Below are 18,366 nucleotides of genomic sequence, written 5' to 3' on the forward strand. Positions count from 1 at the left end.
TTACATGCAGCTGTCCAGCTTTCCCAGCACCACTTGCTGAAGAGACTATCTTTTCTCCATTGTTATTCTTGCCTCCTTTTTCATAGGTTAGTTGACTGTAGGTGTGTGGGTTTATTTCTGGTCTCTCTATTCTCTTTCATTGATCTATGTGAGTGTTTTTGTGCTAATATCGTGTCATTTTGATTATCGTAGCTTTGTAATGTAGTCTGAAATCAGGGAGTGTGATACCTCCAGCTTTGTTCCTTTTTCTCAAGATTGTTTTGGCAACTTGGGGTCTTTTGTGGTTCCATATAAATTTTGTGATTATTTGTTTTAGTTCTGTGACAAATGTCCTGATATTTTGATAGTGATAGCTTTAAATTGTAGATTGTTTTGAGCAGTGTGGCCCTTTTAATAATATTAATTCTTCCAACCAGAGAGCATAGGTTATCTTTCTACTTCTTTGCATCATCTTTAATTCATCAGTATTTTATAGTTTTCAGTGTATAGGTCTTTCATCTCCTTGGTTAAGTTTATTCCTAGATATTTTATTTATTTTTTTGATGACATTTTACACAGGTTTGTTTTCTTGCTTTCTTTTTCTGATATTTCATTGTTAGTGTATAGAAAAGCAACAGATTTCTGAATATTAATCTTGTATCTTGCAAGTTTACTGAATTCATTTATTAGTTTTAATAGTTTTTTGTTGAAGACGTTAGAGTTTTCCATATAGAGTATTTTGTCACCTGCAAATAATGACAGTTTTATGTCTTCCCTTCCAGTTTGGATCTTTTAATTTCTTTTTCCTTTCTGATTGCTATGTCCAGGTATTCACTACTAAGTTGAATAGAAGAGGGAGGAGTGGGCATCCTTGTTTTCTTTCTCATTCTAGAGGAAAGGCTTTCAGCTTTTCACCATTGAGTACTTATGTTGACTGGCTTTGTCATAAATGGCCTTCATTATGTTGAGATAAGTTCTCTCTATACCAATTTTGATTAAAATTTTTATAATGAATGATATTCAATTTTGTCAAATGCTTTTGCTGCCTGTGCCCATTGGCTTTGTTGGGAGAGCTCGATCTGATGTGATCACTAGTCATGTTTTTCCTTGGGGTGTGCTCGCAACTATCACCTTGGTAGGTGGTGGGACTGGAGATGGAGCGGCTAGAGCCAGAGCCAGTTTGAGCCAGGACTTCTCCTCTGCTCAGTGGCTATTACTGCCCTATCCAAGGTGTGGTCAGGTCCCATGTTGCTGGAGCAGTGTAAGAGAAAGAGGAACTTTCTCCTGAAAGTGAGTGCCAGAAATGGCTGCCTCTGCCCCATGCAGATACTTCTTTAAGGTCTGCGGTGCCTCTGCCTCCCATGGCCAAGTTCTGTCCTTGGCTTGCCAGCCTACTGTGGAGCTGTGACATGCAGCAAGCCTACTAGGGTGTTTGCTTGGATCAGTCTGGGGAATCAGTGTGTGCAGGGGTTCATGAGAAACCAGCCAGCCACCTGTGTCTTCACAATCCATGCTGTAAATCCTGCCTGAGGGCAAGGCAGCACACAAACACTTCTCAGGTGTGGAGTGTCAGATTTTCCAGCCTTTCTGTTGGTCCCAGCAGTTCTCCTTGCAGCCAGGTCTCACAGTGCTTGTCTCCTGCATGTAGGACCCGGTTTGTGGCTTGACCTGCTCACTCCCCAGGGCTGGTCTTTGCCTATGTAGCCTTCCTTTTCTTCTTAGTCCCCTCCCAGGGTCACAAGTGCCAACTCAGTACTTTCCCCCCTTCCTCTCTGATTATGTGGGAATCGTTCTTGTAGTCTTGGTTCTGTAGGGGGTTCTCTCTTTTTTTTTTTTTAACATCTGTATTGGAGTATAATTGCTTTACAATGGTGTGTTAGTTTTTGCTGCATAACAAAGTGAATCAGCTATACATATACATATATCCCCATATATCTTCCGTCTTGCGTCTTCCTCCCTCCCACCCTCCCTATCCCACCCTTCTACGTGGACACAAAGCACCGAGCTGATCTTCCTGTGCTATGTGGCTGCTTCCCACTAGCTATCTATTTTACATTTGGTAGTGTATATATGTCCATGCCACTCTTTCACTTCGTCCCAGCTTACCCTTCCCCCTCCCCGTGTCCTCAAGTCCATTCTCTACATCTGTGTCTTTATTCCTGTCCTGCCCCTTGTTCTTCATAACCACTTTTTTTTTTTAGATTCCATATATATGTGTTAGCACGTGGTATTTGTTTTTCTCTTTCTGACTTACTTCACTCTGTATGACAGACTCATAAGTCCATCCACCTCACTACAAATAACTCAATTTTATTTGTTTTTATGGCTGAGTAATATTCCATTGTATATATGTGCCACATCTTCTTTAACCATTAATCTGTCAATGGAAATGTAAGTTGCTTCTGTGTCCTGGTTATTGTAAATAGAGCTGCAGTGAACATTGTGGTACATGACCCTTCTTGAATTATGGTATTCTCAGGGTATATGCCCAGTAGTGTGATTGCTGGGCCGTATGGTAGTTCTATTTTTAGTTTTTTAAGGAACTTACATACTGTTCTCCATAGTGCCTATATCAATTTACATACCACAAACAGTGCAGGAGGGTTCCCTTTTCTCCACACCCTTTCCAGCATTTACAGTTTATAGATGTTTTGATGATGGCCATTCTGACTGGTGTGAGGTGATACCTTATTGTAGTTTTGATTTGCATTTCTCTAATGATTAGTGATGTTGAGCATCCTTTCATGTGTTTGTTGGCAATCTGTATATCTTCTTTGGAGAAATGTCTGTGTAGGTCTTCTGCCCATTTTTGTATTGGGTGATTTGTTTTTTTGATATTGAGCGGTATGAGCTGCTTGTAAATTTTGGAGATCAATCCTTTGTCAGTTGCTTCATTTGCAAATATTTTCTCCCATTCTGAGGGTTGTCTTTTGGTCTTGTTTATGGTTTCCTTTGCTGTGCAAAAGCTTTTAATTTTCATTAGGTCCCATTTATTTTTGTTTTTATTTCCATTTCTCTAGAAGATGGGTCAAAAAGGATCTTGCTGTGATTTATGTCACAGAGTGTTCTGCCTATGTTTCCCTCTAAGAGTTTTATAGTTTCTGGCCTTACATTTAGGTCTTTAATCCATTTTGAGTTGATATTTGAGTATCATGTTAGGGAGTGTTCTAATTTCATTCTTTTACTTGTAGCTGTCCAGTTTTCCCAGCACCACTTATTGAAGAGGCTATCTTTTCTCCATTGTATATTCTTGCCTACTTTATCAAAAATAAGGTGACCATAGGTGCGTGGGTTTATCTCTGAGCTTTCTATCTTGTTCCATTGATCTTTATTTCTGTTTTTGTGCCAGTACCGTGCTGTCTTGATTACTGTAGCTTTGTAGTATAGTCTGAAGTCAGGGAGCCTGATTCCCCCAGCTCCATTTTTCTTTCTCAAGATTGCGTTGGCTATTTGGGTCTTCTATGTTGCCATACAAATTGTGCAATTTTTTGTTCTAGTTCTGTGAAAAATGTCATTGCTGATTTTCTAGGGATTGCATTGAATCTGTAGATTGCTTTGGCTAGTATAGTCATTTTCACAATGGTTGATTTTTCCAGTCCAAGAACATGGTATATCTCTCCATCTGTTTCATCTTTAATTTCTTTCACCAGATTTTTCCAATCCAAGAACATGGTATATCTCTCCATCTGTTTCATCTTTCATTTCTTTCATCTTACAGTTCTCTGCATACTGGTCTTTTGTCTCCTTAGGTAGGTTTATTCATAGGTATTTTATTCTTTTTGTTGCAGTGGTAAATGGGAGTGTTTCTTTAATTTCTGTTTCAGATTTTTCATCATTAGTTTATAGGAATGCAAGAGAGTTCTGTGCATTAATTTTGTACCCTGCTGCTTTACCAAATTCATTGATTAGCTCTAGTAGTTTTCTGGCAACATCTTTAGGATTCTCTATGTATAGTATCATGTCATCTGCAAACAATGACACCTTTACTTCTTTTCCGATTTGGATTCCTTTTATTTCCTTTTTTTTTCTGATGGCTGTGGCTAAAACTTCCAAAACTATGTTGAATAATAGTTGTGAGAGTGGACAACCTTGTCTTATTCCTGATCTTAGAGCAAATGGTTTCACTTTTTCACCATTGAGAATGATGTTGGATGTGGGTTTGTCATATACAGCCTTTATTATGTTGAAGTAAGTTCCCTCTATACCTACTTTCTGGGGAGCGGTTATCTTAAATCGGTGTTGAATTTTGACGAAAACTTTTTCTGCATCTATTGAGATGACCATATGGTTTTTCTCCTTCAGTTTGTTAATATGGTGTATCACATTGATTGATTTGCATATATTGAAGAATCCTTGCATTCCTGGGATAAACCCCACTTGATCATGGTCTATGATCCTTTTAATGTGCTGTTGGATTCTGTTTGCTAGTATTTTATTGAGGACTTTTGCATCTATGCTCATCAGTGAAATTGGCCTGTAGTTTTCTTCCTTTGTGACATCTTTGTGTGGTTTTGGTATCAGGGGGATGGTGGCCTCGTAGAATGAGTTTGGGTGTGTTCCTCCCTCTGCTATATTTTGGAAGAGTTTGAGAAGGAAAGGTGTTAGCTGTTCTCTAAATGTTTGATATTAAACCCCTGTGAAGCCATCTGGTCTTGGGCTTTTGTTTGTTGGAAGATTTTTAATCACAGTCTCAATTTCACTGCTTGTGATGGTTCTGTGTGTATTTTCTATTTCTTCCTGGTTCAGTCTCAGAAGGATGTGCTTTTCTAAGAATTTGTCCATTTCTTCCAGGTTGTCCATTTTATTGACGTATAGTTGTTTCTAGTAGTCTCTCATGACCCTTTGTATTTCTGCAGTGTCAGTTGTTATTTCTCCTTTTTCATTTCAAATTCTGTTGATTTGAGTCTTCTCCCTTTTTCTCTTGATGTGTCTGGCTAATGGTTTTTCAATTTTGTTTATGTTCTCAAGGAACCAGCTTTTAATTTTATTGATCTTTGCTATAGTTTCCTTCATTTCTTTTTCATTTATTTCTGATCTGATCTTTATGATTTCTTCCTTCTGCTAACTTTAGGTTTTTTTTTTTTTTGTTCTTTCTAGAATTGCTTTAGGTGTAAGATTCGGTTGTTTATTTGACATGTTTCCTGTTTTTTGAGGTAGTATTGTATTGCTATAAACTTCCCTCTTAAAACTGCTTTTGCTGCATTGTGTAGGTTTTGGGTTGTTGTGTTTTCATTGTCATTTGTTTCTAGGTGTTTCTTGATTTCCTCTTTGATTTCTTCTGTGATCTCTTGTTTATTAAGTAGTGTATTGTTTAGCTTCCATGTGTTTGTATTTTTTACAGAGTTTTTACTGTAATTGATATCTCGTGTCATAGCGCTGTGATCGGAAATGATACTTGATACGATTTCTATTTTCGTAGATTTACCAAGGCTTAATTTGTGACCCAAGATATGATCTATCCTGGAGAATGTTCCATGAGCACTTGAGAAGAAAGTGTATTCTGTTTTTTTTGTATGGAATGTCCTGTAAATATCAATTAAGTCCAACTTGTTTAATGTATCATTTAAAGCTTGTGTTTACTTATTTATTTTCATTTTTGTTGATGTCTCCATTGGTGAAAGTGGGGTGTTAAAGTCCCCTAGTATGATTGTATTACTGTTGATTTCCCCTTTTATGGCTGTTAGCATTTGCCTTATGTATTGAGGTTCTCCTGTGTTGGGTGCTTAAATATTTGCACTTGTTATATCTTCTGCTTGGATTGATCCCTTGATCATTACGTAGTGTCCTTCTTTGTCTCATGTAATTGTCTTTATTTTAAAGTCTATTTTATCTGATAGGAGTATTCCTACTCTAGCTTCCTTTTGATTTCCATTTGCATGGAATATCGTTTTCCATCCCCTCAGTTTCAGTCTGTATGTGTCCCTAAGTCTGAAATGTTCTCTTTTAGATAGCATATATATAGGTCTTGTTTTTGTATCCATTCAGTGAGTGTTTGTCTTTTTGTTGGAGCATTTAATCTATTTACATTTAAGGTAATTTTTGGTTTGTATGCTCCACTTACCATTTTCTTAATTGTTTTGGGTTTATTATTGTAGGTCTTTTCCTTCTCTTGTGTTTCCTGCCTAGAAAAGTTCCTTTAGCATTTGTTGTAAAGCTGGTTTGGTGGTGCTGAATTTGCTTAGCTTTTGCTTCTCTGTAAAAGTTTTAATTTCTCTGTCATATCTGAATGGGATCCTTGCTAGGTAGAGTAATCTTGGTTGTAGGTTTTTCCCTTTCATCACTTTAAATATGTCCTGCCACTCCTTTCTGGCTTGCAGAGTTTCTGCTGAAAGATCATCTGTTAATCTTATGAGGATTCCCGTATATGTTATTTATTGTTTTTCCTTTGTTGCTTTTAATATTTTTTTTGTATTTTATTTTTGATAGTTTGATTAGTATTTGTCTTGTTTCTCCTTGGATTTATCCTGTATGGGACTCTCTGTGCTTTGTGGACTTGATTAACTATTTCCTTTCCCATGTTAGTATAGTTTTCAACTATTATCTCTTCAAATATTTTCTCAGTCCCTTTGTTTTTCTCTTCTTCTTCTGGTTTCCCTATAATTCAAATGTTGGTGTGTTTAATATTGTCCCAGAGGTCTCTGAGACTGTTCTCAATTTTTTTTTCTTTATTCTGCGCTGCAGAATAATAGTTATTCTACTACTATTCTATTCCACTAGAAATAGTTATTTCCACTACTTTATCTCCCAGGTCACTTATCCATTCTTCTGCCTCAGTTATTCTGCTATTGATTCCTTCTAGAGAATTTTAAATTTCATTTATGGTGGTGTTCATCATTGTTTGTTTGCTCTTTAGTTCTTCTAGGTCATTGTTAAACGTTTCTTGTGTTTATTCTATTTCCAAGATTTTGGGTCATGTTTACTGTCATTACTCTGAATTCTTTTTTAGGTAGACTGCCTATTTCCTATTCATTTGTTTGGTCTGGTGGGTTTTTACTTTGCCGCTTCATCTGCTGTGTGTTTCTGTGTCTTCTCATTTTGCTTAACTTACTGTGTTTGAGTCCCAGGACTTGAATGTGGAGATTTTGTATGAATGATTTCTTTCAGTGGCATTGTTTGAGGTATTCATTTTGTTTGTGATCTTAATAAATGGAAAGAAAAAGGCAAAACAAAAGGAATAGGACTTGGCCTATGGATGATTTATATTCTTTAAATAATCCATTGTGTTTGTGTAATTATGATTCTTAGTAAATGAAAATTTGAGGTAATTTTGGCAAATATTTTAGCTGTTATAGAAATTTATTTCCAGTGGATACAGTTGTTTGGAATTCTGACTGATAGTTAAGTAATTTTTACAGAGAAAATTTTTTTTGTGTTTGTTTGTTTTTTAAATAGGAAGTTCTGACCTGTTCAAATTATTTGGATTTGGTTGATTGTGGAGCTATTGAACATTGTTGGTGTTTAAGCCACTTCAGGTCTGTAGCTGCTGACTGAAGGATGCACAATCTAAACGTTGGGATTTGTTTTTTTCGGGGCTCTTACTGAAGACTCAAGCCCGTGAGGCAGTGTCTCAGATAGCTCTGAGGGACTGATCCAAAGAGGTAAGGGAGGGGCCAGCATATAGAAGAGTTTTGCAACAGAAAAGTAGGTAAAAGTTTACTGTTTATAAAAGAAAGCAGATATGTCACATTAAGGAATTTAGTGCTTTCCCATGTATGGGAAGATGGAAGAGTCTGGCTCCCTGAAATCATTGCTTTGATATGCACTTCAGCTATCTGGAGCCAGTATCCTGTGTTTCCTCAGGGTGTACCATTGGAAGTGCCTGCTTTGCTTACTGATATGGCAGATGACATTCTTCCTCTACAAGCCACACTCACCTATATGAGGTCAGGAAATGATTTTGAACTAGTTTCTAAGTGTGGCCACCTAAGTTGCCTGAATGATAGCCTTCAGTACCCAGATCAAAGGAGTAAAAGAATGGATGCTGGCCCTGCTGATGGGTCTTCTGAGCAGGAGAAACTAATGAAAATGACCTGGATGCAGATTACACCAGTGTGGGGTGACTCTCAGATGAAGAAAGAGGAGCCTCCACAACTCAGGAAGGGACAGGAACCAAGTCACTGCAGCTCCAAGGCCTAAGAGAAAGGAGACAGAAGCATCAAGAAAAAGGGATGCAGATAGGTGGACGGGGTGATAGAAATTAGAAGCAGCCACTAAAGTGGTCTAGGTGTCTAGACACTGGAAAAGGCTTGCAGCACTCTGTGCTGCCAGAAAGTGTCTGACTGAAAAGTTCTGTGTGTCTTATTCACCCCTAAATATGAGTTATTCTTGGTAATGATGCTGTGCCTGTAAAAGGGCTTTAAATCCCATGCACTGCACTGTTTAAGAAAGCAGTAAGCCATGTATTGTATTTTAGCTATTACATATCTGTGAAATCCAACTCAGGATAAACGTGTGGGCTCTTCAGTTTGTGTGGGGAAAAAATCTTGGAGGAATTGCATTTTCTCAGGCCTGCCATATACTGACAGATTACTATAAAGCTACCTTTAAAAAACTTTAGTTTTTACAGTTCTATATTTACAGCAAAATTCAGCAGAAAGTACAAAAAGTTCCCATATCCCACTGCTCCTACACATACACAACCTCCTCCATCACTTACTAGAGGGCACATTTGTTACAGCTGATGAACATATATTGACATATCATCATTACTCAGCGTTCATCATTTATATTAGGTTCCCTCTTGGTGCTGTACATTCTGTGAGTTTGGACCTACGTATACTGACGTGTACGTATCATTATAGTATCTTTTAGAGTATTTTTACTTCTCTAAAAATCTTCTGGTTTCTACCTATTAATTCCCACCCTCCCCCTTACAACCTGTGGCAATGACTGATTCTTTTGCTGTAGGATACACAGTTTTTACCTTTTCCAGATTGTCATATACTTGGAATCATATAGCATGCAGACTTTTCAGATGGGCTTTTGTCACTTGTATATTTTTTCACATGTATATTTTAGGTTTCTTCATATCTTTTTATGGCTTTCTGACTTTTTATTTCTTATTTTTAGTGCTGAATAATACTGTATGATCTGGATGTAATAAAGTTTATTTACCATTCACCTGTTGAAGAGCATCTAGGTTGCTTCCAGGTTTTGGCAGTTTTGAGTTATGAACCTTCTTCAGTGTGCAGGTTTTTATGTAGATATAAAATTTCAGCTCTTTTGGGTAAACACCAAGGAGTGTGACTGCTGGATCCCATGGTAAGAGTATGTTTAGTTTTGTGAGAAACTGCCAAAGTGGCTGTAGCATTTTGCATTCTTTCCAGCAGTGAATGGGAGTTCCTGTTACTCCACATCCTCACCAGCATTTGACGTTGTCAGTGTCCTCATTTTGGCCATTCTAACAGGTGTGTAGTGGAATCTCACTGTTGTCTTAATTTTCATTTCCCTGATGACATATGATTTAGAGCATCTTTTTTTCATATGCTTTGCTGTCTGTTATCTTCTTCAGTGAGGTGTCCGTTAAGGTCTCTGGCCCATTTAATTGAGTTGTTTGTTCTCTCATTGTTGAGTTTTAAGTATTCTTTCTATATTTTGGATAACAGTTCTGTATCAGATGTGTCTTTTGCGAATGTTTCCTCCCAGTCTGTGATTTGTTGTCTCACACGTGTTGACATTGTCTTTCACTGAAAAGAAGTTTTAATTTTAATGAAGTTGAGCTTACCCATTATTTCTTTCATGGATCCTGCCTTTGGTATTGTATCTAAAATGACATTTCCAAACCAAGGTCCTCTTAGTTTTCTCCTATGTAATCTTCTAAGAGTTTTATAATTTTGCGTTTTATATTTAGGTTTTGAGTTAAATTTCGTGAAGGGTGTGAAGTCTGTCTAGATGATTTTTTTTTTTTGCATGTGGATGTCCACTTGTTCCAGCACCATTTGTTGAAAGACTATCTTTGCTATCATATTATTTTGCCACTACCATACTTTCTTGATTACTGTAGCTTTATATTGTCTTGAGGTCTGATAGGTTCTGATAGGTTCTTCAGCTTTGTTCTTCTTCAGTATTGTGTTGGCTGTCCTGGGCCTATTGCCGCTTTAGAATCAATTTGTTGATGTCCACAAAATAAGTTGCTAGAATTTTGATTGGGATTGTTTTGAATCTATAAAGCATGCTGGAAAAAAGTAACATCTTGACAGTATTGAATCTTTCCCATCCATGAACATGGAATGTCTCTTCATTTATTTAGTTCTTCTTTGTTTCAGTTCATCAGAGATTTGTAATTTTCTTTGTATAGCTCCTGTACAAGTTTTGTTAGACTTATAACTAAGTATTTCACTTTTGGGGGTGCCATGTGAATGGTATTGTGTTTTAAATTTCAGATCTACTTGTTTATTGATGGTATTTAGGAAAGCAGTTGACTTTTATATATTAACCTTATATCCTATAGTCTTGTTATAATCATTTATTAGTTACTGGAAGTTTTTTGGTCATTTTTTTCAGATTTTTCATATAAAGGGTCAAGTCATCTGCAAACAAATCCTTAAGTAAAAATCAACCATTAAAAATATTTGAGACTGTGGAATGTTAGTTCTTTAGTTGTCAGTGCTAATGTTAATTTGTATGTGTGATGCTAAGAGGTAATTAATAAGGTGAATATGAAGTTCTTGTCTTATGCATTTATGTATTTTAATGGATCTATTGTAAAATAAAATATTTTCTTTCTATTTAGCCTTTTCTGGATATTCAACAAATACTAAGTACAACCCACTCCAAATAAAAGCAGAAATAGCAAGTCATCAGGATAGGGTGAGTAAAAATGAGTGTTTTTACACTAGAAGCAGCATGCGTATTTTTTATATACTGATAACATCACTTATTATGATTTACTTAATTCCTTTGATAGGAAGAGAAAAGTTTCATTTTAAAGCCTCAGCCCATCTAACAAAAAATTGCTTGTATCCCTCTGTGTATTTCATAGGGCTAGATTCACCCAACATTTGGAAAGGTTTGGTGATGTCAGGGCCCGAGCTCACAGGGCTGCTTCCCTGTATTAGTGGGAGGCCAGCTCTGTCCCTTGGCAGATTTAGCATCTGCCGTTCTTCCCTGGTCTCTGTATTCACAGAGAAATCTTGCCTGCGATGGTGTTTGACCAGAAGGTGCCGGTGCTCTTTGCCAGTGGTGCCAGGTTATTTTTGTGCCACCGTGTTCCATCCCTTCATCCTCTTGTCTTTGGTGTCTGGGAGGGGGGACAGGAGACATCTTGGAGACCAAGCGTCCCATCCTAGTGTCTCAGTGCCTAAACCAGAGTGTCTCTTTTAGTGCTGTGGTTCTCACATTCTACTGCGCCAACAAAAAACACCTGGGGCATCAGTTCAAAGTGTGAGCCCCATCCCCATTTCCATAGAAACTGTCTCATTACCATGCTGGCTGCCCCTGGAAGAGGCAGGGCTCCCTGCCAGCGAACGGCCCACAATTAAGTGTCCCCTGCTCGCCCAGCTGCCAGAGATGGCTCCCAACCCCAGCCAGCGTGGTTCAGAAGGGCTGTCAGTATGCCTGCTTTCTGGAGCGATCAGATATCTGCGTGGGGAGTTTTCTCGGCGTCTTAGAAACATGAGCTCGCCCCATCCTGTGACCAGGTGCTGTGCCTGTTACGAGATCCCAGACGTCGGCCTTCCTGCGATTTTCACTGGGTGCTGTGTGAGCAGGCCTGCCAGGTGCCCCGAAGATGCTGAACAAAAGACATGGGAACCATTAGGTTTAAAATCACTTCCTGGGCATTGCCCTTTGTCCCCTTTGCTCGGAAGGCATTTTGTCACCAGGCTCCAGGGCCAGCAGGCTTCTCCAGAAGTGGGTGGAGGGGTCTCTCTCCTCCACGAGGGGCTCGGAGGGGCTTCCCTGGGTCTGCAAGCCCTCCCTGTCCCATGCAGTCACCATGTCCTCGATTCGTCCCCACACGTGTGTCACTGGGTATGGAAGAGGGGGAGTGAGTGTGAGAGACCTTCTTAGGGGGACCTGGGGAAGACGCGAGGTTTCTTCTGAAGGAGCTGGAGGTGGAGTTTTAACAAGGCCTGGAGTGGGTCCTAGCACCTGTTTAAATAAGCACTGCAGGCGACTGACTTTCAGGTAGTGGGAAGCCATGCTTTGAGCAACAGGGTTTCCTAGGTGAGATCTGTGGGTAGTAAGCAGAAGAGAGGATGAAAAAAAGTATGACAAAGTTTGCTCATTACAATGTGTAAATCAATACCTTGAAAAAGAAAATCGTTGCCGGTTCCAGGGCTCCATGTGGGTAGAAAGCTGTTGGTGACCCGGGCCTCCTGTGTCTGAGCGAGCCGGCCCCTCTGCCAGGGCTGTTTGGTATGCCAGGGATGGGAGGTCATGGAGAGACTGGGTGACCCCGTGAATTGCAAGCTATTCAGAAACTTAGATGACAGTGCTAACAACTGTAGAAATCATTTTTCACAGCTTCTTTTTGTGGAAAGAAAATGTAATTTGTCTTTAGCTTTCCAGATTAAAACGAGAGCTGACCCAGATGAAGCAAGAACTGAAGTACAAAGAAAAGGGGGTGGAGACCCTGCAAGAGTGAGTGGCCTGCAGTGACAGGGGAGAGTTTCCTTGCAATTTCCTGTTGCCCTGACCTGTTTGGTGCCGGGACATGTGTCCTAAAGCTTCAGGTGTTCACTTTCATGCCTTTATTTATGCTCATTATTTCCCTAAATTAAAAAAAATTGTATTGAGTGTAGTTGATTTACAGTGTTGTGTTAGTTTCAGGTATACAGCAAAGTGATTCTGTTATGTATATACATATACATATATATTCTTTTCCATTATAGGTTATTACATAATATTGAGTATAGTCCCCTGTGCTATGCAGTAGGTCTTTGCTGGTTATCAATTTTATATTTAGTAGTGTGTATATGTTAATCACAGAATCTGTTCTTTGAAGATACTCAGTTTTTAAAATACTTGAGAAACAAGATCCTTATTTTTATATTATGCTCATTATCTCTAGCTACATACTTTATATATGTAGATAAAGCTGTATAACCATTATTAAATTAAATTTTCTTAATTAGAAGTACATTAATTTAAAAATTAAGTTCTCCTTTCTCATTAGCCATACTCAAGTGCTTATTAGCCGTACGTGGTTAGTTCAGCTTTTCTCTACCTCAAAGCAATTGACATTTTCAGTTGTCCTATGATATTTTATGGAGGATGTGCTGTCCATTGTATGATATTTGGCAGCGTCCCTGGGTTCTCCCCACTGGATACCAGTGGCACCTCTTGATTGTGACAACCAAAAATGTTCTCCAGTACTGGTAGATATCTCCTAGGAGGACACATTACCCCTCAGTTGAGAACCACCAGGCTAATGACGACTGTATTAGACAACTCAAATAATAGACCATCTCCGTCATTACAGAATGTTCTATTTGACAATATAGTTTATAGGTCTTCCTCCTGAAGTCATCTTTACAATTAGAACTATATTCCTATTAAGAGTTTGGGGATGAATTTCTTATAATTTGTGAGCTATATTAAGTTAATGAACAAGTGTTATTTTACCAATGATAACATTACTGGTTTACTTTTTGGATGAAATTATTCTTGATTTGTATCCTACCTTCATTTCCTGAACTTGGGCACAGGCTTCACATTTTCTGTGCCTACTTTTCTCATTGATTCTTGAATGGTAATCATTCTGATAACAGCAGCAGCATCTAATACATAGTCAGCTTTCAGTTTATGGTAGGAATCCATGTGGTTACTATTATTGGTAAATGTAGAAGCATTCCACTCTTTGCATCCAATATGCAGATTCAAAAATCCTGTGTCAGATGTGACTGCAGTGTTGTTGTTTATAAGGTAAAAGATAAATGTCACTGTTCAACAAATATATTATTTCAGTATCATATAAAGGTAATTAACATAGGTCAAGTCCTGTTCTTTAATACTTGGTTGAAATTAATTTTCTTAATTATCTAGATTGGTTGGGTTTATGAGTCATTTGTCTTTTTTTGGGGGGGATTGGTTGTTGTTGTTGTTTTATGGACATTACAACTCTGGAACTTATTCATCTTATAACTGGAAGTCCGTACCATTTGACAAGCATCTCCACATTTCCCCCACCCTTTAGTCCCTGGTAACCACTACTCTATTCTCTGTTTCTGTTAATTCAGTTTTTTTTTAGATTCCACATATAAGTGAAATAATACAATATTTGTCTTTTCTTCTGACTTATTTCACTTAGCGTAAAGCCTCCAGCTCTCTTTAGGTTATCACAGATGGTAAGATAGCATCCTTTTTAGTGGCTGAATAATATTGCACTGTGTGTATGTATATCTTCATCCAGTCACCTGTCAGTGGATCATTAGGTTCTTTCTGTGACTTGATTATTGTGAATAATGCTGCAGCGAATATAGGAGTTCATATTATTTGATGGAGGTTTCATTTCCTTGTAATATATACCAAGAAGTAGAAATGCTGGATCATATGTTAGCTCTATATTTATTTTTTTTGAAGAACCTCCATTATGTTTTCTGTAGTAGCTGTATGGCCACCAACAATGTACAAGAATTCTCTTTTCTTCACATACTCATCAACAGCATTTCTCATCATTTTGATGATAGCCATTCTGACAGGTGTCAGGTGGTATCTCATTGTAGTTTTGATTTGAATTTACCTGAGTCTTAATGATATTGATCATATCTTCATGTGCCTATTGGCCATCTGTATGTCTTCTTAGGAAACTGTCTATTCAGATCCTCCCCTTATTTATTTATTTATTTATTTATTTTGCGGTATGCGGGCCTCTCACTGTTGTGGCCTCTCCCATCTCGGACAGCACAGGCTCCAGACGTGCAGGCCCAGCAGCCATGGCTCACGGGCCCAGCCACTCTGCAGCATGCGGGGTCCTCCTGGACCGGGGCACGAACCCATGTCCCCTGCATCGGCAGGCGGACCCCCAACAACTGCGCCACCAGGGAAGCCGTATTTATTTATTTTTAATAAATGAGTTTTTAATCAGTAATTTCCCTTTTTGGTTTTAGGCCAGTTGGAATTGAATTTCTTTTCTTATTTATTTATTTAATACATCTTTATTAGAGTATAATTGCTTCACAATTGTGTGTTAGTTTCTTCTGTATAACAAGGTGAATCAGCTATACATATACATATATCCCCATATCCCCTCCCTGTTGTGTCTCCCTCCCACCCTCCCTAACCCACACCTCTAGGTGGTCACAAAGCACTGAGCGGATCTCCCTGTGCTATGTGGCTACTTCCCACTAGCTATCTCCCCTTATTTTTAAATTGGATTGTTTGTTATTTTGCTATTGAATTGTATGAGTTTTTTATATATTTTGTGTTAATTCCAATGGCAAGGAACTTTTTCCTTGTATTCTCTTAGAGAAATTTTACATTTGCAGGTCTTACATTTAATTTAAATCCTTAATCTGTTTGAAGTTAATTTTTGTGAATGGTGTAAGATATGTGTCCAATTTCACTGTTCTGCATATGAATATCCAGTTTTCCCAATACCATTTATTGAAGAGACTTTTCTTTCCCCTTGAATATTCTCGGCTGCCTTGTCAAATATTAATTTAACCTATAGTGGGCTCTCAGTTTGGCTACATTGGTCTGTGTGTCTATATCAGTACCATACTGTTTTGATAACTATAGTTTTGTCATATAGTTTAAAATCAGATAGTTTGATTCCTCCAGCTTTCTTCTTTCTCATTATTGCTTTGGCTTTATGAGATCTTTTTTACACATTTAGAATTGTTCTTTACTAATTCTGTGAAAAATGCCTTTGGAGTTTTGATAGGGATTGCATGGAGTCTATAGATGCCTTTGAATGGCATGGATATTTTAACAGTGTTATCTCTTCTGATCATTGACATGAGAAACCTTTCATTAATGTTTTTCATTTCTTTAATTACTGTCTTGTAGGTTTCAGTGTATAGAACTTTCACTTCCTTGGTTAAACTTATTCTTAGTATTTTGTTGGTCTTGGTGCTATTGTGAATGGATTTTTTTTTTCTTTATTTCTCTTTCTGATATTTCATTGTAGTGTGTAGAAACACAACTGATGTTTGTACATTGATACTGAATGCTGCAACTTTGCTGAATTTTTTTATTAGGACTGTTTTGTTGGTGGGGTCTTCAGGATTTTCCATATACAGGCATATGTCACATGGAGACAGAGACTTCTTCCTTTCCAGTTGGAAATTTCTTTTCTTGCCTAATTGCCCTGGCTAGGAATTCCAGTACTATGTTGAGTAAAAGTGGCTAGAGCATGCCTCTTATCATCTTAGATGAAAAGGTTTCTTTCAGTCTTTCACCTGAGTGTATTAGCTGTGGATTTGTCATGTTATGTCCTATATTATGTTGAGGTATGTTCTTTCTACAACCAATTTGTTGAGAACGTTTATCATGAAAACATGTTAAAAATTATCAAATACTTTATATGGCTTTTATTTATTTATTTTAACATCTTTATTGGGGTATAGTTGCTTTACAATGGTGTGTTAGTTTCTGCTTTATAAAAAAGTGAATCAGTTATACATATACATATGTTCCCATATCTCTTCCCTCTTGCATCTCTCTCCCTCCCACCCTCCCTATCCCACGCCTCCAGATGGTCACAAAGCACCGAGAGCTGATCTCTCTGTGCTATGTGGCTGCTTCCCACTAGCTATCTACCTTACGTTTGCTAGTTTATATATGTCCATGCCTCTCTCTCGCTTTGTCACAGCTCACCCTTCCCCCTCCCCATATCCTCAAGTCTGTTCTCTAGTAGGTCTGTGTCTTTATTCCTGTCTTACCCCTAGGTTCTTCATGACAATTTTTTTTTTAAATTCCATATATATGTGTTAACATATGGTATTTGCCTTTCTCTTTCTGACTTACATCACTCTGTATGACAGACTCTAGGTCTATCCACCTCATTACAAATAGCTCAATATCGTTTCTTTTTATGGCTGAGTAACATTCCATTGTATGTATGTGCCACATCTTCTTTATCCATTCATCTGATGATGGGCACTTAGGTTGTTTCCATCTCCTGGCTATTGTAAATATAGCTGCAACGAACATTTTCGTATATGACTCTTTTTGAATTATGGTTTTCTAAGGGTATATGCCCAATAGTGAGATTGCTGGGTCATATGGTAGTTCTATTTGTAGTTTTTAAAGGAACCTCCATACTGTTCTCCATAGCGGCTGTACCAATTCATATTCCCACCAGCATTGCAAGGGTGTTCCCTTTTCTCCACACCCTCTCCAGCATCTATTGTTTCTAGAATTTTTGATCATGGCCATTCTGACCGGTGTGAGATGATATCTCATTGTAGTTTTGATTTGCATTTCTCTAATGATTAATGATGTTGAGCATTCTTTCATGTGTTTGTTGGCAGTCTGTATATCTTCTTTGGAGAAATGTCTATTTAGGTGTTCTGCCCATTTTTGGATTGGGTTTTTTGTTTTTTTGTTATTGAGCTGCATGAGCTGCTTGTAGATTTTGGAAATTACTCCTTTGTCAGTTACTTCATTTGCAAATATTTTCTCCCATTCTGAGGGTTGTCTTTTGGTCTTTTTTATGGTTTCCTTTGCTGTGCAGAAGATTTGAGGTTTCATTAGGTTCCATTTGTTTATTTTTGTTTTTATTTCCATTTCTCTAGGAGGTGGCTCAAAAAGGATCTTGCTGTGATTTATGTCATAGAACGTTCTGTGTATGTTTTCCTCTAAGAGTTTGATAGTTTCCAGCCTTACATTTAGGTCTTTAATCCATTTTGAGCTTATTTTTGTGTATGGTGTTAGACAGTGATCTAATCTCATACTTTTTCATGTACCTGTCCAGTTTTCCCAGCACCACTTATTGAAGAGGCTGTCCTTTCTCCACTGTACATTCCTGCGTCCTTTATCAAAGATAAGGTGACCATATGTGCGTGGGTTTATCTCTGGGCTTTCTGTCGTGTTCCATTGATCTATCTTTCTGTTTTGTGCCAGTACCATACTGTCTTGATTACTGTAGCTTTGTAGTATAGTCTGAAGTCAGGGAGCCTGATTCCTCCAGCTCCATTTTTCATTCTCAAGATTCCTTTGGCTATCGGGGTCTTTTGTGTTTCCATACAAATTGTGAAATTTTTTGTTCTAGTTCTGTGAAAAATGCCAGTGGTAGTTTGATAGGGATTGCATTGAATCTGTAGATTGCTTTGGGTAGTAGAGTCATTTTCACAATGTTGATTCTTCCCATCCAAGAACATGGTATATCTCTCCATCTATTTGTTTCATCTTTAATTTCCTTCATCAGTGTCTTATAATTTTCTGCATACAGGTCTTTTGTCTCCTTAGGTAGGTTTATTCCTAGATATTTTATTCTTTTTG

At 37.9% G+C, this 18,366-nt stretch overlaps 1 protein-coding gene across 1 annotated transcript in view; it reads left to right on the forward strand.

The window, feature by feature from the left end:
• The window catches only part of LOC114906402 (protein WWC3-like), a 145,031-nt gene that overhangs the window by 21,801 nt on the left and 104,864 nt on the right, over positions 1 to 18,366 (forward strand). Inside the window, 2 exon segments of the mRNA XM_029241197.1 lie at positions 10,712 to 10,788; positions 12,482 to 12,561. Coding sequence (XP_029097030.1) covers positions 10,712 to 10,788; positions 12,482 to 12,561 — 157 coding nt within the window.

Source organism: Monodon monoceros, unplaced genomic scaffold (assembly GCF_005190385.1).
Source record: "Monodon monoceros isolate NGI ecotype Baffin Bay Population unplaced genomic scaffold, NGI_Narwhal_1 Super_Scaffold_22, whole genome shotgun sequence".
Taxonomy (NCBI): Eukaryota; Metazoa; Chordata; class Mammalia; order Artiodactyla; family Monodontidae; genus Monodon; species Monodon monoceros.